General features: G+C 39.2%; 1 protein-coding gene and 1 long non-coding RNA gene across 11 annotated transcripts in view; one reads left to right on the forward strand and one right to left on the reverse strand.

Moving 5' to 3' along the window:
• Positions 1-2593: 2593 nt before the first annotated feature.
• The window catches only part of UNC79 (unc-79 homolog, NALCN channel complex subunit), a 117149-nt gene continuing 96994 nt past the window's right edge, over positions 2594-22748 (reverse strand). For 4 of the 6 annotated variants that reach the window (XM_055715430.1, XM_055715427.1, XM_055715429.1 and 1 more), the window contains 8 exons: positions 22531-22608; positions 19969-20058; positions 15310-15485; positions 13481-13667; positions 11296-11493; positions 9021-9098; positions 4379-4420; positions 2594-3645 (listed from right to left, as the gene is read on the reverse strand). In XM_055715430.1, the coding sequence (XP_055571405.1) occupies positions 3445-3645; positions 4379-4420; positions 9021-9098; positions 11296-11493; positions 13481-13667; positions 15310-15485; positions 19969-20058; positions 22531-22608 (1050 nt within the window). In that variant the 3' untranslated portion in view covers positions 2594-3444. Of the gene's footprint in view, positions 3646-4378; positions 4421-4477; positions 7541-9020; positions 9099-11295; positions 11494-13480; positions 13668-15309; positions 15486-19968; positions 20059-22530; positions 22609-22748 lie in introns of those variants that run through there. The other 2 variants (XM_055715428.1, XM_055715431.1) reach the window with 2 other exon arrangements.
• The window catches only part of LOC114015750 (uncharacterized), a 77345-nt gene continuing 66098 nt past the window's right edge, over positions 11502-22748 (forward strand). For 4 of the 5 annotated variants that reach the window (XR_008733076.1, XR_008733073.1, XR_008733075.1 and 1 more), the window contains exon 1: positions 11502-11897. This is a non-coding gene — a long non-coding RNA (uncharacterized LOC114015750). Of the gene's footprint in view, positions 11898-15402; positions 15493-22748 lie in introns of those variants that run through there. The other variant, XR_008733072.1, reaches the window with a different exon arrangement.

Genomic DNA, 22748 nt, shown 5'->3' on the forward strand with positions numbered 1-22748 from the left:
TCCCTTGATGCTCAGCCTCCAGCTGAAACTGTGTTCAGCAGGGACAGGCAGAGGCGCGTGGGGTAATTCAGTTATAAATCAACAGAGAAATGCAGAGCCCTTCCTTTCACATTTGCATCAAGCCAAACAAACAGCGCGGCAACTTCCAGCCGACTGTAATGCTGCTGCCCCTGCCTGATCTTAGGTGGACTCCTAAGACGAAGATCCACATCGTTTAGTTAACGAAACGACCCTCGTTCAGTCAAGATTCAGATCCCGCTGAAAGAATATCAGCTTCAGCCCTGCTGAAGTCACATTAAGACGCAACAAGAAAAACAGCGGATGAAACTCTCCCAGGGCTGCGTGCAGCGGGCGACACGGCCCGGGAACCTTGGCTGCAGAGCTCTTTTCCAGGACACGCTAGGGAAGGCTAAACAGCCCTGGGCTCTGGTAATCTTCATCCAGCTTGAAAGGAGGACGTGCAGGCCAGAGTTCAGAGAGATCTTCGGGCCCAGAACATTCGTCAGTCCTAGAGCACATCAACGGTTGTCACAGCATGAAAAACCGCCAGAAAACCGACTGTGTGTTTTTAGGGCCTTTGACCTGCCGTGGCTTTAATGAGATGTTACAGAAATGTTACGTATAAGATAAGGCACGTATGTAGATAGTAACCGACGTGCTGCAAAAGCCTTTTGTCTGTGTGACCCTGAGCGTAGCTGAGGCAGCAGCTTTCTCAGCAGGCAGCGGGCGAGCACTCAGAGGCACCCAGCGTAGATGTTCACCTCGCTCTCGGGACACCACGTTGCGTAACGTAGCGGCAGGACGGCACGGTGGTGCGGGGCTTCAGCCGTCGCTGCAGCCAAAGTGCCCAGCATTGCTGCAAACTTCACAGCTCAGCACACAGTAAATTGATTCTTTTACTGGGTCAGGCCTGGTAACGGGCATTGATTTAAGCAGCTTATTGCAACAGATGACTAAACGCTGTTCCTAAACGGCAGCTCTCTGTGAGCAGAGGATGGATTCTGCTCCCAGTGACATATCCCCAGAGACACAGCTGTGCTGGGAGCGTGGCAGAGCAGGGAGATTGGCCTCTGCTATTTGGTAGCATTTTCGGGGGGCACCAAATGTTGTTTACTTCCTAATCTTCCTACAGAATACAAAGAATTGCTGCTTTGGGCTATTTCAGACAGATAATGAGAATGACTCACTTGAGTTGCGTATTGACCTCAGGCACTGTAAAGATACATTTTACAGTGTTTTTAAAAACAATCAGTGCAGATTTCTGCACTTCTGAAGAGGCCTAGAGTGCACTTAAGAGATTTCCATGAGGTGTTAAACCACGCATATCTGGCCAAGCCCCATTTTACTTGTTATTATTAGTCAACACATCCCTAATTATTGGTCATACCATCTTCCAGGCTGTATTCTCTATGCTAGAGCAGCTTCCCAATTCATTGTTACAGTTTTAATTTGCTTCCATATAACAGCGCTACAAGAACTGTATTAATTATAATCAGTGACTAAACCCTGTCTTCAGACATGGAAGCAGATTATGTCACCAGCTCTTAACCTCTAAACCCTGAACCAAAACCAGATCTAAATTCCCACAAAGTCTTAAAAAGTGTTTAGTTATGGACCTGGATTCAGCAGGTCTGGTTTTGGCTTGTGTTTAATTTTAGTAACTACCCACCACTATATCTGCATTCTTCTTGTGTTTTGCCAGTCTGGACACTAGATACTTTGCAGCAGAGATTTTGCTAGGCAGGGAAAGCGCCTGCGCCACATTGCCCACACTCATTATCTACCGAGTGAGATGCCCAATCATGGCTTCTGCTTTCTGGAAGTGACTTTTAAAGACAAACTTCCTCAGGCTCTGCTCTTTGCTACAAACCGTCTGTCTTCCTCCTTTACGTCTCCACAACCTCCATTATACCCATCAGAGTTCACCCACCCCAAACCAAAGGGCCTCATACTCTCCCTCCCTGCCTTTTGCCCTTCAGCTGTCCTTCAGATTCACCAAGTCACAGCAGATCAAAACATCAAAAATATCTCTCTCCTACATCATTCAGGGGTCCCATAGCACTTTCATTTCACTAGGGTGACCCCAGACCCTACAATAAGTGAACCTGGGCCTTAGGCAGACACAAACACAAAGAAGATGCATCCCAGGAACGGAGGAAGTCGGTTCCACTGAAAACACAGTCCACATCTCCTTTTTGTCCAGAGGCCAAAGTTACAACTGCCAACTGCTCAGCTTTGAACTGCAGCCCTGTGAGGGAGTGACAGACACGTTCAGTGAACAAAGGGCCTGGGGTGACGTGACTGGAAGAGATCACAACTGTGATTGCACAGATTTAAGTATTAATTACAAGACGGTAAATCATGGTGCTCTCAAGATTTCATATAAAATCCACTGAATTAATTGAGTCCCCTTAGAATCCAATGGGCTTTGGTAGAGTCCCTTAATGGTATTAAAATCAATTGTTAATAAACATCACATTTAATACAATAGTATGCAAATGCTGTGATTTTTAAATATCATTATGCAAAAGTTCAGATCCAGTCATGATGCTCTTGAAGTCTGCAACATAAATTCTGTAGACATCAATAAGAATAGGTCTGGCATATCTATTTTTAATTGCACTGTATACAAGTATTGACAGAAGAATACAATACAGTAGTCACAAAATAAAAGGTTTCTATGAAACCTACAAAGAGCAGCACAGAGTCAATGAAGTAAAAGCAAGATTTTAAAAAACAATAAACCAGACTTGGCAGTTTTCGAAAACAGTACTGAAGAAAAAGACAAATGAATTGGCACAGTTTAACAACCTAATTTCTAAGTGCACTTTATAATAACTCTCCTTACAAGCTGCTGTTTTCCCAGAAGATGACAAAAAGCCTCATTAGAACATCACTGTTTTATAGTGACAGGTTTTATTGCATTGCCAGCTGTGAATCTAAAAAAAAAAAAAAAAAGATACCCCCCCAAAAAAACCTCCTATAAAGGTTCCTAAAAACCCTGTTTTCTTTTGTTATTGTCAAAAATAGCAACATAACACTTCCATATGTTTGTGAATACCCACAATTCTATTTAAAAAATATATAGGTTAAAGAAAATGGATTTTTGTCTTAGCTTCAAAAATAATGTAAAGAAACATTTAAGAACAATGTATTTCAATGACCAGAGAGTTACGTATGATGGGATAGATTCTAGTCCAATCCTGCAAATAGATGTTCACGAACACATACTTGAGAACCTGTGGATCCTGAGTAAGTGTAATTAAAGACTGGCAGGATCAGGCTCTTAGCTTCACCCATTATAAGCTTTTCCACAATCTGTCCTAGGCTAAAAAGTATAGATACAGTATATACTCTGTATACTGATTTATACAAAAGGTCTTTTACAGCTCTAACCCTGTTATTGCTAGGCTAAAAATGAACATTTGGAACAAATTACATGAATCATAAAGGATAAAATTGAGAGGCAGCTTCTGACGACTGAATTTCTACTTGAGCCATTTTAAATTGGGTACACTGTAGCCATTTGCGGAGCACAGATGAGCTATTGTTCATTTGCCCTGACCCCTGTAACATCCTTAGGCTGTGATGGTTGACGTTGCTCTGAATGGCTTGGAGGCGTAGCTGGAGTCCAGCAGATAAATGCTGTTGAAATAATGCAAAACATTCAGTTTCTTTCCTTTAATGCATAGATTAATACAACACTGTGAAAGGTACTGGTTGCTGGCCAGGGAAAGTTCCTCTACAGTGCCAATGTCACATGTCTTTCTTCCACATCCTGCACTGTAGCATTGCCATGAAAGGCAAATGTGCTTACAGAAACAACTCCATACACAGACCAACTCCAACACTTTTATTTTCACCACCAACATTCTCTTGACTGGCAAACCACACTGATCCACCTTGCTCTCTCTTACAAACAGGGCCAGCTGCCACAGTTTTTCCCAAGCAAGCAGGTCTACAGTATCTGCTACAGAACCCAAATCCCACTCCTGAGTCAAGAGTCCCACTCCCGAGTCAAGAGTCCCAATCCTGAGTTCTCAGGGGACTCTCAAGCCTAACACATCAAGAAAACCACAGCTCAGGGAACAACTAATCTCAGTAAACATGGCCCTGCCACAGAACCTGGTTATAGGAAAGCGTTTCAGAAGGGAAAGGGAGAGCAGTACTGATTACAGAACAAGTATCTTAGCTGAAGATGCTCTGTGTACGCTCACATTTGAGACCTTCAGTGCTGAGCCATCCAGTGCATCTGGATACACTACAATGATCTATTTTCAGTGTCTGAAGATCACATCTAGTGATCTTTCTTATTTCTAGAATTTACGGAAATTTATAACATCAAGAATAAAAAGATAAAGTACTGGAAACAACTTACCTTTAGATTTGACTGTATCATTGGCAACCACATTGGTATGAGCTGTAAGAAGAGAGGTATATTTTGTTATTGTAGAAGTGACTGTAAACATGAAACAGTTACTGTGCAATAGAAGGGTGTATCTAACACATTTAGATGTCCAAATGGACATAGCCTGAACCAAAAGTCTGAAAATGTGGTTATTTTTAAATGATGCATATAGTTTGGGACAGATAACTCTCAGAGGTAAAGAAACCAGCTTCCTTTGTTTGTAGCTTGATGAATCACCAATAGCAACTACTGATACTTTGTTTAAGGCAACCATGAGAGTACAAAATAAAAACCTGTTAAAGGAAATAATTCCTTAATTTCCTTGTGAGGGTGTTTCTGTATGTGCAGGTAAGCAATACTGGAATAAATACAGTAAACATTCTGCACAGTGAGGTACACATCAAAAAACGCAAAAAACATGCAGCAGAAGTTCCTAATAATAGGCTGGATATTTAAATGGTAACCAGCATTTTATAAGCCACTAGTCACACCAATGCTTCACTTCAGAACGTGACCTGTAGGCCTGGGAGCACAGGTAAAAACTCTATCTGGAATACCAAGGTGAGGAGGTCTGCGAATCTGTCACCCATGACTGGACTGATACGTATTTCAGTCTCCTGCTCTTTAGAGAACTTTTCTTTCAGAGTAAGTATAACATGACAAGCTATGGAAGACAGAAAGGCATTTCTAGCAAAAGCATTCATGCTCTCCAATATTAATTTAACCACTGGGGTTATTGTTCTAAAATGTTCCTCCAAATGGCATTAAAATTTGCAATTTGTCAATTATGCTACCGGGACCTGCAAGTTAAACCTAATCACTATTGACAACATTAGATAAAGTGCTGTCTCCCTTGCGCAAGGAACGATAATTGTTCCAATTTCAGTGCTGTTTTGCTGGAGAATCATATGCAGCTCTGTCAGGACTGATTACTTAGTCTACCACATGAAGAACCATATTCAAACCTCAGCATTTACAGATAGATGAATGCCAAAACAGCTGGAATGCAGCCAGACGCAGCAGACGTGCGACTTCTGTGCATCCTTCAGTGGGCTCTCACACTAATGAAGTGCTTAGTAAAATCCAGCAACCCCAAGTCCTGATGGGTTTCTTGGAGAGGAGGGCACAGGCAAGCATACTAAGAAGCCATGCTCCATGCCCCACTGCCATCAACAAAATGTCACTGAAAATTTCATCCAGCATTAATGAAGTTCCTACAGAGCTAGCCAGGGATGATAGGACCAGTGTCAGAAATAAGTCAAGTGAGGAGGGAAGCTAGGCAGAAAACACAGGGTACCCCTCTGCTTCAGAACCAAATCACTTGACATCTTTTACAGTCAGCTGAGGGATTCAACCACTTCTCACATCCAGTTCATCTCGTCCCAAAGCAGGTATCTAAAATAGACCAAGATGAATCATGTCCAAAAATACCTGTTTATCTCCACTGACTATAAAGGGCACTCACAGAAACTAGCTCATATTGATATCTACGCTGTAGGGGTCTAAGGTTAGATACAGATCATTGCCCTCCAGCACTGCTTCTGTCTTCCAGGGTCTGGGCACATTTACGGAAATGAAACATTCTGCTGCAGGCACAAGCAAGCAAACTCTCCACTCCTACAGCTGCCAGTTAGACAAATGAGACAAGAAGACATTTTTATTGAAGCACTTGAGTTTTATTACCTAATCCCTAGCCAGCCTTTTCTTCACAAAGGAAGAATACATAAAGCTAGTTAGAAGGAACAGCTGGAAGAACAGAGTGCTGTCACACACTGTCAATTTTCTGGAGTTTATATTCAACAGAACTATGTTGATTCCAGGGCAAGTTTTGATGGAAGTCGGGCTCGAGAACAGGTTGGTCACTTTGCTTTTCTGACTCCCCAACTCTGCTGCCTGACTAGTTCCTTAGAAGTCTACCCAACAGCTGCTGGAGCTGCCCAGAACCTCTGGGTCTCTGGAAAAGATGCCGCAGTTTGCTGAGCTGCTCCCTTCTCTACTGTAGGCTCCCAAATTCCGCAGACATACATCTGATGGTTAGACAGAGCGCTGTGATCAGCAAGGAGCTGTCTTCAGATGACTATTTTCCCAGTTCCTTTGACATAGAAAACCAGGAGGAAAGCTGAACACTTCATCTCAGCCCTCCTTAATGGGTAAAATGTTTTCACATGAAGGAAACTTGATTTTCTTGCCAGACTGGTAACGATAATCTAACAGCAGATCCAAAAAAATATCCTCTGAGGATACAGGGAATGGCTCAAAGACTACAGGAAGCAATCAAGACATGTCTCAGTGCTATCAACGTGACCTTAATTTAATAGCAAAGGCCAACACAGTACCAGGAGAAGGAAACCTCACAGCACCAACACAAGGAGGAGATGGACTGCTTAACATGCATAAAGCTCTTCTTTCAGTGAAGGAGAGCTGAATTGTTTACATCTTCTCTTTCTCTCTTGTTTTAGGATATATTTTCCTTTTATTTGTCATACAGAAAATGGCCACCTAAAATAGCTATCCTATAAACCACCTGGCATCACATGACATGCACCACCTTCTTGTGGTGCATTAAAAAATGTGTGTTGAATGATGCAATGACTCCATTAACAAAAGAAGGTTTTGGAGCACCAGAATCCTTAGGTGAAATAAAAGACACTGCAGTAAATATAATTATATGAATGATAAATGGTCATGATTTATCAGTGCTACTGTGCTCAGTTCCAAGAGGAAGTAACTGGGTGTTATTAATTTTGTTGAATTTCTGAAAGAGTATTAAGAACATTGTTTAAAAAAAATCTCTCTCACTACAGTATGTCCTTTCCTTCATGGAAAACTAAACTTTGTTTGACAGGCTTGTATCTAAAATATAAAAAAAAAAGCTTTAAAGCACAAGAGAAAATTGTTTCATTATCAAAGGCAGGGCAATAAAAGATTTGTCTAGAATAAAACAAGCTACCAAAAAACTGCCCAGTCAACAAATATTCAAAGACTTGTCATCCTTGCAGATCTTTTTTTAAATTATGGAGATGCCACTCACTTACTGGTTCCTGTGTGAATAACCTCTACACTTCTGCCTCTTTGAAGGACTTCAAACATACAGTAAGTCTTTCCCCAAATCATGACAGTTACTTTTCAGATCTACAATAAATATTTTTACAATTAGTTAATTTTGAAAAAAATTATTAACCTGGGACTATGAATCCTATAATACTGTTATGTATGTACATTGTTCCTGCAGGATTTCACTTCAGGGCTAAGTAAAGAGGATTTGGTCACCTAGATTCTTCTGTTCCATCTCCCACCCACTGAATATGAAAGAAAGCTTAGCAACTTAGCTCTGAACTTCACAGGTTTATGAGCTTGATTTTGTAGTAATAACGTTCTTTTAACCTGACTTAGCGTATTATTGATATATACTCTCAAATATCCTGAAAGCATTCATTTGAATTGGGACAGGAATTTGGCCCTAAAGGCCTCTCTTCACAGCTGTAAAGCTATTCCTAATCCTTGTCACATTCTGGACAACCTGGACTGGCTGAAAAAGAAGCCTGTATGGCTTCCAGGGACAGCCACGATCACTTTAGCATCCCATAGTATCAGAGTTTCTGTAGTGAATCAAGTCATTACTATAAATCTGTATTTTCACAATAGGTGCGAATAGTTTCATGCCAGTTGACATCAAGACCTTCAATATTATCTACTTCAATTTCAATTCCTGCTTGACCATGAAAGACTGGAGTTAAATAACAGTCACAAGTTTCCTTTATGGTAACAGAAGAACTATATAAACCAACATATTTCAGTTAGATTCACAGTGTGTTTCACTACTTGATTTGTTGTTATGTGAGCGTTTAACTACTTGATTTGTTGATATTTTATGTGAAAACTCCCTTCAGAATAATGCAATGGGAAAATATTTGAAAAAGGCTAGTAAAATCAAATTATGCTTGTGATGCTACCCCAATCCTTTGCAAATCTGTTCTGAAAATGCTGTGGTGACCCACAGGAGACTGACCACTGGTTTCCAAAACCAAGAATTTCACATGAATGGAACACGAAGGGTTTGATTCTCTAACCAAAGAATACCCTGTTGCACATTCTAGGGGAAGAAGATTTGCTATCAAATAATATTTGACTAAATCAGACATGTAGGCATATAATAACAAGAAAACCACTGTAGCATGAAGGTTTTGTTGTCAGCCTAAAAGAATGTGAGGATTAGAACAGCGAGGTGATCTGCAAAGGACCTACGATGACGAAAAGTTACAGAATGGCTGAAAATATAGACAGTACCTAAAGGTTCTCAAAGTTAGTGACACCAGTTGAGTCTATTAGAGGAATAAGACCATTACAACAGTGGAAGGAGGAATTAGATCAGAAATACTTTTTAAAACCATCAGGAGAACTTGGATTTGAGATTATGGTCTGGTCTTACTTCTTACCAGACATTTCGTTTTCTCTTATGCTCTGCTAGATTTTATTTCTGCATTAGCATTCAACCTCAGCTTCTTTCACTTTCTTTTTTTGAGTGAGAGGGGAGGCAGAGCACAGTATGTCTAGAAATCTCAACAGACAGGCAGTTATCGGCAACTAAATATTCACAGTGTGGTTTGCCTACCTTTACAAAGATAGTAGAGTTGCATTCCTGTAAAGCCTCCATTAAACTAATCACATGCAGGCACACCATTTCCACCATCTTGGAAAAAAAATAATCAAGCATAAAACCAAATTAGTGTCCAGCATAACAGTGTTGTAAAATAAACCAACAGTCTCTAAAAACAATCTTCCCATATTTGCTTGGCCACTATACTGAATCACTAGATGTGCATTTATTAACAAATTAACAAGATTAAATATTACATGAGCACACAAGGGACTTCTTTCTTTATTTAGTTTTCCCCTGATGTGGCAACACCTATCTGTTAAATATTCCAAAGTGCCTGATGTACTTTAATTTGCATCACACATCAAAACAAGTTCCCTTCAGCTCTGTTCTTTTCAGACATAATAAATCCTTTTACATGCCTTTGCTGTGTAGTTCTCATCAATCAATGTGTCAGAAATTGATATTTTTATTTACTGAATCTTTGAAAATTAACATACCCACAAAACCCATCTTTTTATTTTCCCCTCCATCAAGAGACAATTCATTGTTCTGAACTGGCAGCTAGTCCATAATTCTTCCATTTTGTACCATGAATTATAACAGATGCAAATATCAGTTATTTGGCCACAGACAACATTTTATGTTTTATATTGTGTAAATTCATAGGTACAAGACAAATACCATGAGCCAGCAGTGAGTATTTACTGTGCCTGTCTGAACTATGTGTAAATTCCCCTTGATAATAATAAATTTAGCTTTTATGTGGTGCTTTTCATCTTCAAAGTGCTTTACAAACACTGACTAATTAACCTCACAACACGCCTGTGAGACGGGCAAGTATTATTATCTACATTTCACAGAGCAATAGTTGAGGCAGAGAGTTTGATAACTTGCACTAAAGCCACCTAACGAGATACTTTAAGACTAAGGATTGGAACTTGGGACTTCCAGGTCATATTCTTGTCCTAAGGCCTGACAAGAAGCCTTTGTGTCTGACTAAACAACTGGCTAGTTTGAAGTGTTATGCACATTTCCCATTCACTCAAATGCAGCTTCACTCCCAGCAGTGGCTTGTCAACCACAGAGACGTCACTAGATGTCAGAGGCTAAAATATCATTTAAGACAGCTTTAGGTGGTCCTTGCCTGATACAGACGAGACAGAAGGAAATAGTAACTGGTTCAAAGACATTCAAGTGCAGCCCACACAATTACAATTGAAAGGGCAAAGGTCCATACCTGCCTGGGGTGGAAGATGTTTCACATAGGGAAAGGGGAATTACATAAAATAATTTCCATATAAATAGCAGGTCTCCTTTTAAAAAGAAAAAAAAAGCCAAAAAAACAATGAAAATCCCAAACCTTAAGAGCACCTGACTTGGAGGACTGGGCCACGTGTAAAGAATCTTTCTCTCTCAAAGGTATTATCAGGTTCTGCAGAGCTAGAGCTACTAGTTACAATCTTAGTTAAAGTTTAAAAGTTTTGGCAAGTCATGACAAGCTTGTCATGACTTTCTGGGAAATGGGAAACAACGTCTTGCCCATCAGAAACAAGCTCTCAACCCTAAGCCTGCAGGCACAGAGAATCAATAGTCAATGCAAAGCAAAGGCAGCACCTATGAGAAGGCTGCTGAAACCCCTCTGGATTCTTACTGTACAAAGCTGCTCCAACACCAGTGAGTAGTGAAGATAAATAAGTGCTTAAAAGTTATTTCCAAAAAATGGTCTGGACAATTTCTTGACAGAGGGAACATTTCGCTTTCAAACCTTATCTCTAGAGATACCTTCTTCAAGTCATTCATTACTCAAACATGTTTCCAGAGATATTTATGTAGTTTATTTTTGATAAGCAACCAATGGGTTATGAGTAGTCAAATGTCAGCATTTGTGTATTTTTTCTACACCACATGGTAAAAAACATTTAAATGGATATTCATAGAATTATCCTAAAACACTTAGTTGCTCCTGTACAGCAGAATCAAGTGAAACAACAGGGCCCCTGAGAAGAGCAGGAAGACATATGAAACGCGACCTGATGCAGGGAGCCCTTAATCCAACGAGCAGAAACTCTAGCTCTTGATACTGTTTCAGGCAGATCCTGGCTAGATCCTGTTTCAGGCCCACTGCGAGGTTAAACACTACTAATTAGCTTTCCCTTTAATTTCTCAAAAGCATCAATGCTGCTTTATGACATTATTCATAGTCTGATGTATTTCACTGAAACACCAAAACAAAGCCAAATCCTCTGAGTTTAATCTGTACTAAATCTGTACACAGCACCAGACTCACCACTTTGTTATGTGCCATTAGCTGTAGGATGCTAGGTGTCACTCGGCTCCAGAACTCCAGGGCTGTAAGGATTGCTGTAAAGCTAAATTCATTCTGATTCTGGACTGTTGGAGCTACTGCTGTTTGTTCACAATACACTGTCCAGAGCTGAGCAAATATAAATGCATGGAATAGGGAACACATGTGCAGAACAGATGTCTGTAGAAATAGAAAATAGAGGAAAACGTTTCTTTAAATAAGTGTATTGGGATACAGTGCAGAGGCCTTCATCAAAGCACTTCTCTATGATGCATCCCACTGTGCAGTCTTGCCCCTCACTTTCCCATGTTTCCCTCCATTAGTAAACAGTAAGTAAACACTTGATAACATCATCTTTGTGTTTAAGAACTGTTTTTATATTTACAGACTAAACACTGCATTTGCAAACACATATTCCCATGCAATCTTAGCGTACGTCATTAAGGTCAGTACATTTAAAGAGGTTAGTTTTGCAAACAGCTAGTCAGGACTACTGGGACTTTCTTGATGGAAAACTCCACTGCAATCTGTGAAAGGCCTGGAAGATCTTGCACAAATGACTCCACTTCAAAAATGCTGCTGGGGTAAGTCATTCAAATTCTGATCACCTGAAAGGAAGGCTATTGTACAAAATACATCATCTTACATCTGTTCTCATTATCTGTCATCCATTTCTACCTTGCTGGGACAGAACTGCTCACAGTCAAGGAAAGTAAGCTTTGAAAAGCTAACAGAGAATTCATTGTGCATACTCAAGCATGGCTCTGCTAATACATGTTATTTATCACAGTGTCTGAGCCTCCAGGAGTGCTGGACATTAACTACTTCATGACGATAAAGATGCTTCGGGTCAGAGATGTTTTCTCAATTTACTAGTGCAACAGTGATTCATGCTCTGTGGCAGTATGACTGCACCAAACATTGCAATGGTTGCTTGGCAACCAGAAAGAGGTATTTGAAAGAGCAATTAAAAGGCCCAGGAAATGAATGGGAAGCAGCAGTGTCTTGGCCAGGTGAGAGGACGGGAAGCAGGATTTTATGTACGAGATATATGCACGAACATTCTGCTTCTGTTGCTAATAAACACCTGGTTGGTGTCAAAGAGTGCTGCTATATCTGTGTTAAACTACTGTCACAAATGGCTTATAATTCGCAACAACTCTTCTTGTCCAGAGCACCTTGAGAAAAAAAGTTATGCTTGAACCATCACTGTAATTAACTTTTTATCACAACATTATTTATGATATCCAATTCTACTATATAACTAGAATAAATAACTTTCTCAGGGGATTTGCTATAGAGATGTTCATTGCTAAAGCTTCAGTTTGGAGTTCAGTTTTTCCTTCCTCACTCCTGTGCTGAGATAATTTGAAATAGTTGAATCTCAAACTTAATTGTAGTGATTTCATCACCAGTATTGCATACATCAAGAGACAGCTACGCAAGAAAAACTACAGAGATTTCTCTCCCTAGGTCCCAGGTTTTATTAAGGTGTACTGGTCTGGCTGAGCCCCACAGCAGCCCCCACAGTGCTGTGCTTGTACTGGTAGCTAGAAGGGTGGTGATAACACACCAGAGTTTTGGCCGCTGATGAGCAGTGCTCACATAGCATCAAGGCCATCTCCCCCATCTTCCCCCCCCCCACCAGTAGGCTGGGTCTTAGGAGAGGACACAGCCAGGACAGCTGACCCAAAGGGACCATGGGATATTCCATGCTATATGACATCTGATCAGATATAAAAGCTAAGAGAAAGGAGGAGGAAGGGAGGACAACAGTTATTTATGATGGTTGTCTTCCAGAGCAACCATTATGCATACTGAAGTGCTGCTTCCTGGGAAGTGGCTGAACATCACCTGCTCATGGGAAGTAGAGATTAACTAACGTCTTTTGTTTTCCTTCGCTTCTGTGGGCACAACTTTTGTTATTGCTTCATTAAACTGCCCTTACCTTGACCCACAAGGGTTTTTTTCCATCTTATTTTCTCTCCCTCTGTTCTGTTGAGGAGGGGAGTGATAGAGCAGATTGGTGGGCACCTGGTGTCTGGCCAAGGTCAACCCACCACATAAGGTTTTACCCCTCTTTTTTTCTTACAAAGAAACAGATACATGTTTGCAATAATAAGGCAAATATATAATGCATTTCCACTTAAAACACAGAATCCCTTACCTTTGATTGCTCTGGAAACCCAATCAGAATAACAATAAGGTGGTCAGCAATTTGTGAACCTGCATCCAGTGGAATAGGCATGCAAGATGATGGAGAATTTGGACAGACAGCATTGTGTGTCAGAGACCCCAGAAGTAGCCAGGACAGCAAACGAATGTGTGAGACACATTCTATGAACTCTTTGGGCCTGTCAAGAAAGAGTGGATTTTACAATGATGCTAAGTTTTCTTGTTTTCCCCAAAATATGGCGTCTCCTTATGCACACTAGGCAGATGCAGTCTCAGTGTGCTGGAGGCACAGATCACTGATACAGCTTATGGGAAGACTAGAACCACACAGAACTTATTGGACTTGACATATCATTAATAAGTCCAACAGAACATATTTTGTGGGTCTAAGGAACAGTCTCTATAAAAGGCTAAAACATCCACAGATTCACTGGTTCCATATGCAGTGATTTTTCAACAGAAACCATCAGATGGGAAAGGCTAACCAAGCAGAAATGCTCCTCTCAGCTCCCCCAAGACAGCACACAGCTGACAGGGCAATGGCAGAAGATTCTCCATTCCACAGCAAGCTCCGAGGCAGGTGCCATGCCTTATCTCCACCGTGTTCCACTTCTCCATTGGTAAAGTGGAGTTAGTTTCTCTTTTCCTTAGCCTCTCCTTGGACATTTGGACTTTTGAGGGCAGGGACTATGCTTTTTTGTAACACTTAAGGATTCATCCACTATCTAGATGCAATGTCTGATTGTTAAAAAAAATAATAATAATTTATGTGCTTATATAATCTAAAAAGGAATAACACTTTTCTGCTGTCATCCTATCTGTCCCCTTGCTGCTACCAACTTCATATTACATACTCATTTGAATTCATAGATAGAAGGGGGGGGGGGTATTTGTTTTCAATCAATAATCACTACTTAATAGACCACTCTCACTACTGTTTTTAATTTCTGATTTGACGTCACTGTCAAGGACTCATAGCACCAGAGAGGCATTACATTATTTTTTTAAGTAGATTGCGATATTTTGCTCTTCCTCAAGTACCTATAGGGTCTCAAAGGAATTCACTGCCTTCAATTGAGAACACATAGTCCTTCTTTTACATATAAGAAACTAAAGCGCAAGGAGATGATAATGTCGTATTTCCAAAACTAGATATGTCCTACGTGAAAGTACATGCAGATATATCTACAGGACTGGAGCCTTAGCAGCTTAGAACTTAGCCTAAGAATCCTGGGGCAAAGTCTGGGACAAAGCTGGGACATGAATACAGGTTTCTTGAAACACAGTCCCACAATGCTCTACATTCAAAACATTTTGTTTGCTGTCACTGTAAGACAAGGGACAGTCTCTCCCTTCTTTCTGAAGATAAAACACTGCAGATTAGGATTTCTCACACTGAAAAGGGATAAAAAACATGTCTTGAAGAGCAGGATTTCTCTTATCTAACTTTAAGCATATGAAGCATAGTATAGAGAACCACTGTATTCTCAATTCCCAACATATTTTCTGTAATTCTAGGACTGATCAAGTACCTGTGTGCTTTTCACTGTCTGTATCTAGATCCAGAATCAAGTTAATTTCCAGGGTAACTCCAGTCAAGCCAGTGGAGTTACCTCCACTGTCCCTTTGGCATGTACTTTAAATAACACATTGATGAACTCCTCGGTTAGGGACCAGGGAGCTGCTGACCAGCTGTTTCCATGTCCCACATCCACCATTTCCTACTGCAGGTCTTGTCTATGGAATCTGGCAATAAACACAGAATTTTGTGAAGATTTCTAACTCATTTTAGTATTCCTTTTGGTGGAAAAGTATTCTTACCCTTGTTGCATTGCAGAAGGAGGATGGTAAAGCCAAGGCAAGTATCGGATCACAGCTTTGTTGTCTCTGTGGTTTCCCCGTGTGATTTCCATAGCAGCAATCTGAGCTAAACCAACTTTCAGATGTCCACCAAACGTGTCTTCATGCAGTGGCTGAGAACAAGTCTTCATGTGACTCTGCAAGGTAAAGATCTGATTTCCTACCTGAAAAGAGTACTTCACTGGAACAAGTTCTTGCAAGCAACAGTATATTGTATTTCATTTCCCTTCAATTCCTTTCTCAGGAAGGAAACTGAAGAAGAAATTCTCTTCTCTAACTGTGTCTACAAAACTACAGAACAAAAATCAGAAATAGATTTTTAAAAATTCTCCAGTTCCTATATTAGTAACAGCTTTATGATGTAGATCTTTCCATGGAGAGCCACGTTTTCAAGAGCTCCCACAAAACATGAGTTGTGTAGAATGTATAGGCACCTTTTGTATCAGCCAACTCAACAGCTGATGAATACAAACTAACAATTGCACATCCAGACAGCTTAAGTGAAGATGAAAGAATCTAACATCTTAACAAGACAGCATATGGGCAGGAAATGCCTTCCCTGTGCAATATTCCATTTACATGTACAGAAATAAGCTGTCACTCATTCATTGGCAGCGTGACTATGTTGCACTATTCAACTGCTACAAATGCCTTTAAGCCCTGGAAATAGAAGAGCTAAACCTTTTATCAAGAAACACGCAAATATTTATGCCTGGAAAGATAATTTATCATCCTGCTTTGTCAGCTCTAAGGAATGTTTCATTGGTGCTTCTTAAGACACTTCTGTATTTCTAATTAAGCTAATTTTGCATTACTTTTGTTACTAGACTAACAAAACACATGCCGAGTGTTTTTCCTTGCTTAAAGGACAGCCATATGCTTTGCACAAGAAAATCCAGGTCATCAGTTACTAAATTATTATAACAAGACAAATAATATTTTGTAACAGATAAGTATCTGACCCCAGCAACTTACACTCTCAGAAATTACCTACCTGAAGTCTCTTTCAAGAGGAAAATAAAAACCAGTACCATCATGAATATCTAATAGAGCCAGATAAAAAGGATAGACAGGCATGCAGGCAGATACATTATACTTCTTCAAAAATTTGAATGGAAAATTCAAAAATGGAATTTTCTAAGTAAAATGTTGCTGAGTTTTAACAATTAAAATGTTGTCCCAAAGGAAAAAAGATAATAAACTGGAATGTGATTACCTTGAGAATTAACATTTATATCTTTTTTATAATGCAGTAGTTGCTGATATGCAGGACAAATTAATTAACCTCTTTCAAATAAACTATTCTCAGACATGCAAAATGAGATATTGGAAATGAATAACAACTAACAACAAATAACAATAACTAAACAACTAACTAATTCTGTTTACTGAATTTCTACAGAAATTAGAAATTTCAAAATTTAAAAAAAAAGATTACACTTTTGCTGTTGGGATTGTTACTGGTCATATAAATTATATAGTATACTTTGCGTTAGTTTGGTAGTCCAGATGCAGTCAATAATACATACTTGTAGTAAGAAACTGTACAACTCTATATTCTTGGGACTCACTTCTGAGAAACACCTTCATCAATAAAACATAAGTAACATAAGTAAATATATTAAATGAGCTTACAAGAATGTCAATCTAGATGTTGATGATTTCTTTAAAGTTCTGACTGTTGTAAACTTAGAAAGGCTTACAAATATTTTCCCAACTATGTTGGAACTACAGAACAAGTTTATCTGATCTGGTTAAGTAAGATCTGCCTTTTCATTTCCCAAAGACAGCCAAAGCTTATTCTTTACAGTACATAAAATTAGTGTTGTATTTGACTCCCCTGTTATGTTTATCTTGTTCTCAGATTACTGTATTACACGGCTAAATCAAACCAACATGACATTGTAGACCATTTGGTTCTGATTTAGTTTTAAATGGCCAGACTACGCATTTGGGAAGCTTCTTGCCTAATTTCAAAATATAAAGGCGAAGAAATGGGTAAATTTTTAGTTCATGTCCTACTTATATCCATGTATAACATTTTAAAAAAATAAATAGTCCTACTGAGCTTAAGAAATTATCATCTTATCAGACTTCAGCATTGTAAGAGCACTTCTGAAAACCAGATTACAGTTCAAGGGAGAAATGGGGCAGAAAGAAATAGCGCAAATGGCAGACAGCTTTCTACAGAAACATTTTACACAGGAGAAAAGAGACCTGCAAGTATTTATAAATAAATATTCCCCACTCCTGGTTTAAGATAAGTTCATGTTTTCTTGTGGAACTGGCAAACCAGATGTCTCTCTCCCTCATTTATGATTCATTTGCCTACCTATTCTGAACTGTAAAAGAAACAGGTGAATAACTTTAAAGAATAGAGTGTGAAGGCAATCCATTTCATCTGAAATGATTTATTAGTCTGCGCTCTGAAGTAAATTTCTACTCCAGCAAAAAAAGGCTTCTTCCCTTAATAAAGTTTTGGGGTTTTCTTAAACTCAATGGGATTCAGGGCATATGGCCAACATGGTAAGAACTTAATAAAGGGGATATTCTGTCCAGTAAAACAAGGTTACTGCAAGTGTCAAGAGATGAGTTTCAGTTTAGTTGGGAATTCTTCTTCCTCTGTAGTATTATTAACTTACAGTAAAGTATCCCCTCTGGAGCATGAAGTGGGGTGGAAGGAGCAGGGGGACAGTGAGAAAGTCACTGTGTGAGAAACTAGTAGGGTAAAAGTACTCATTTCATTGCTCCATAAATAAACTCCAGTATTGAAATTCATAATTAGAGGTTATCATTGATTCTGTCTTGCCTGCCACAATGCTTGTGTGAACCTGTGGCATGAAACACTGCAGTGCATTTCCAGTAACTTTCAGCTGAGAACTAGTGAAGTAGTAGAGGGGCCCTTTCAGGGAAACACTACACTGATTTATCAGGAAAACAGACCATCAAAAACCTTTAATAGCTGATGCACCCCATGTTATAAAAGCACAGTGACTCTTGAGCTTAGAAACAAATGCAAGACCTTGGTCAGAGAACTTCCCTAGACCACATACACCAAAGACCAGGCATGTAAGTAATGGCAATATGATTCATACTAGCCAGAACAGGACAGCACTGTTTTTCTGTACCTGTCAACTGAGCTCTAGATCACATAAAAGCAGCTTGCCAGCTACTTGACTGTGCCCAGTGATGAAATGACCTCTTTCAGTTGACGAACTCCCCTTGGATCATGAGTTGCTGGTGTACAAGGGTTAAAACTCTACTGCTAGACTTCACAACTGGCTGCATCTTTGACAGCACAGACTCTCCTCCGTATCTGTAACAGTCCCTCTGCTGCACTCCCACAGCATTCATTTGTCTTGCCAGCTTTGCAGAAGTTAGAATCATCAAGGCCTAGTCACACCTCTGCCTCCATTTTACGCGCTGAAGGAAATCCACCCTTGTGCAGAGTACCGGTGTGTAACCCAAAAGGATACGCTCTAACTTCACCTGGCAGTGGCACATGGTTCCACTGTAAGACAGGTGTTTTCCCTCTACAAAAAGGAGGATTTTAACCACCAAACTTTCACCTCCAGCTCAGTGCTCACTTAGTACTCAGCTTCAGATGGTACAATAAAACTACCTAATGGGATAGCGTTACACTAAATAGAACAAATACTGCTCCCTCCACAACATTATGACTACTACTGGTATATTAGTTGAAATATTACATTAATTATTTATCTAAGCTATTAACAATAGATACTACTTTGCTAGCAATTGAAACAGTTAGACTTCTATTATTTCCTATTATATAGCAGCAATGTTAATTAGCCTAGTTCTTTTTTAAAACATCATAAAGAATTTCCATTTTGCAGGAAATTTAATAGATACTGGCTTCCTCTATGACACAGAAATTCCAGGTTTTGATCAGGTAATTATTACCAGGACATTTTCATGAAATTCATTCCTAAATATAATATTTTATGTTGACAGAAATATTTTCCTATTGCTCCTCTTACAATTTGGCTCAAAGTAATGAACAGAAACCAAAAAACAGTTTGGACTACAGAAGTAAGAAGTACTCAGTTTTCCCCACCTCAACATAATATAACCTGACAATGAACTCCGCAGCATCCATAGGAAAAAGGACACACACACACCTTTTTCTTTTTTTTTTAGGTCAATTACTGCATTTTAATAACCTCTGAACTTACAACTAACTTAAGTGTCTGTGTATATAAGAGACATGGAATTCCTCCAGAAGAGTGCAACTAGTTGTACAGGCAAGGACTTTTATGTTTCCATGGATTATATTAAATGCAACTACTTCTCACAGCGATTTTGGTATGACATTAGCTTATCACCAACATTTCAGGAAACAACAAGCCTGCGTTTTTATTGTGTGCTTACTATATCTGAATAAGCCCCCATTCCAACACTGCATAAGCTACTTTTTAGTGATTCCCCAGAAATGTCTAATCTATAACAGTACTAACATTTTTTTAAAAAAGAAAGAAATAAAACCTTCAGTCATCCTCAAAGACTTCCAACCATTTTTTCCAGGCAGGTTCATTAGAGAAAACATATTTTTGTTTAAAAAGTACATGTGTTTTAGATCAATGTAGGTCCAGAACCAACCTTTAATTTGGTTAAGGTATGCATATCTGCAATGAAATCCAGCACTTCCCCAACATATTGCCTCATGCATTCCATTGCTGCTGTTCCACACTAGAACATAAAAAAAATAAGTTTAAGTACCAGGTTTGGAATATTCATGTTTTTGTCTTTGTTTCTTGTTCACCAGAACACAGATTGTCTGCCTCAAATTCTCTATTTCACTTTTTAATTAGATTAATTAGGAATAGGTGGTACTCTTTGAGGGTTTTCTTCTCACTGTAATATGCCCTCTTATCTGATGATAGTATAAAAAGATAGCCCAGTCACTGCAGCTTCTTCGTGCATCATAAAATACTCTTATCTGTGACAGCAAAAAAAGATTAACTGATGAAACTTTCAAGAACATCCTTGTCAGATTATCCTGAACTTTACAGTGGTCCAGAATCAGTCTTAAAAAGTCAAAAAGAGTTTAACTCAGTTCTTCAAGCAGCTGAGCACTACTGCAAGTGGGACCAATCAGCTACAATCCCAGTGAACAAAAATTCAGTCACAGGCACAGATGCCCTTATGTTCACATTAACAATGAGGGAAAAACAGTTTAAATGACTGGCCTCAGGTATTTTATGTATAAACATCAGTAAAATGAAAACCACTGAAATTTAAGAGTTACTTCTTTTTTCCTGAAGCAAAATCATTCAAAATACATGACTCTAATAGCACCTATGCTAGCTTCAATTTTGAAAAGGGGAGGCAAGGACTACAAGGGATAAATAAAATCCTTCATGAACTGCTCCAGATTGATCAAAAAGGTGTACACATTGAGAAGTGATCTGTGCCAGAGCAAGAACAACCTCAAAGGGAAAACAAAAGGATTTAATGTGGTGCTTGTACTCCCACAGTACAAATATTCATAATCCTTTTCCTAAAACACAGTGAGAAATGAGAATCTGGCCTTCAGCTAGTACATGCGCCCAAGGTGTGCAAAGCAGTCAACTGAACAAAGCTGTCAGATTAAATAAAGGCTTTGACCAGACCAAAGAACCCCGGAGAGAAACTTCTAAAAGGTGATACAACTCACCCACTAGGTATCATATAAACTTCTGTTTACATGTTAATAGTCTGAGGTGAAGATAATGCTAGCTGAATTCAAGAACTATGAATGCTTCATCCTTAGGGGCCAAGTAAAAGCAATGCTTAGCTTTTGAGACTAAGTGATGGAATTATCAAATTAGATATCTTTTTGAAGCTGCCAAAAACTACTGTATCCGAAGCCACAGGCTCAGGGCAAGTCATTACAATGAAGTTTACAGGGGAAAACCACTCTTTGACCTCTGTTTCATTACCTACACTTTGAAGCACGGAAGCCAATTACACTATCTGAGTATACAAATGAACCAGATTTAGTTGTGATCACAAAATTATTAAGCCATAATTGAGTTTTAGTGTCTGAAGTTTGAAAAACTGTTACCATTCTACTTTGAGCAACTGACCTGGGTGCTTCCCATTTTTGTGTATTAATATCAATCTACACGGTGTCGAACTATGCCACCTTCTGGCTTTTCAAATGCTATTTCAAATGCCTGTCAGTTGCCTTGACAGCATAACAACCAGTAAAACAAGGTCACTGGCAGCCCCGTCAGCATATCCTCCATCCAGTTTATGTGGAACTACGGATTCCACATGGGTTCTAAAATATTGAATAACAGAATTATACAAGATACTATACTCAGACCTCTGAAAATAATACTCAGTTGCAGAAGACTTCTCTCCAGCCATCTGTTACGATTCATTCAAGCAGCACGCAGCCTGATTCTCTACGATTTCTTCTGAAATGACCACTTTCCTATCATACCTTGTAACACCAAAGTTACTCTATCTAAAGCAAGTATAAACTAAAATATTCTGTTGGGAGGGAAGGTATTATTGAAGATTTGCTTTTAAAAAAAATCACAAAATTCAGAAGATATATGGGAAAGATCCTATAAGGTCATCCCTAAAGCTGACAGACGCACAAATAAAGGGAAACGAGCCTTCCTCAGCTTGTGGAGCAGACCTGAACTAACCCTCATCTGTTTGGGTACTCAGTCACACGTGTCATGGAACAAGACCTCCAGCTGTGCTACTTCCTCACATATTCACCAGGTGCATATCCAGCACCTGGGCAATTATGAGTACTGGTAATTTAGCTACACTCATCAGCAGGATATAATGAATGTCCAGAAAAATACTGTTAACTCCCTTCATTAACTGGACAATCTTTTGTCAGAATGGAGCCAATAGCTTGTAGCTTTCCTCCCTGTTACCACTTTTTGAGGCATTCAGCTGGTCTGTTCCTCACATGCTGTCTTCTTGAGTACAGGCTCCAACTAAAGATGATCAGTGAAAGAAAGGGAAGATATATCAAATTCAGAACTTTTCCAGCATTAATAAAAAGGAAGAAGAATCTCAACCTCTGCCTGCAATACACCTTGACAACCAGAAAAAAAATGAAAAGAACATTACAATGAAGGAAAACAAGCTGAATAAGATACTTTTTTTAAAAACCAAAACTAAGAGATGGAGTTTGATTCACTCAGTACTTACACCAGGCATAGAGGCAATCATCTGTTTATGCAAGATTGTAGACTCAGCTAGTTTTGTTCCAGCATCTGCACAAACAAACTAAGAAGAAATTAAAGAAAAGTTATTTTTTCATTATTTTTGGAAGAACCTGAAGACATTAATAGTTTATTCATGACTTTATTAAAATCACTTCAGATCTCTTCTTGCTTTTATTCATGGTAATTTGCCTTTAGAGCTCT

Source organism: Falco cherrug, chromosome 7 (assembly GCF_023634085.1).
Source record: "Falco cherrug isolate bFalChe1 chromosome 7, bFalChe1.pri, whole genome shotgun sequence".
In the NCBI taxonomy this organism is placed as follows: domain Eukaryota; kingdom Metazoa; phylum Chordata; class Aves; order Falconiformes; family Falconidae; genus Falco; species Falco cherrug.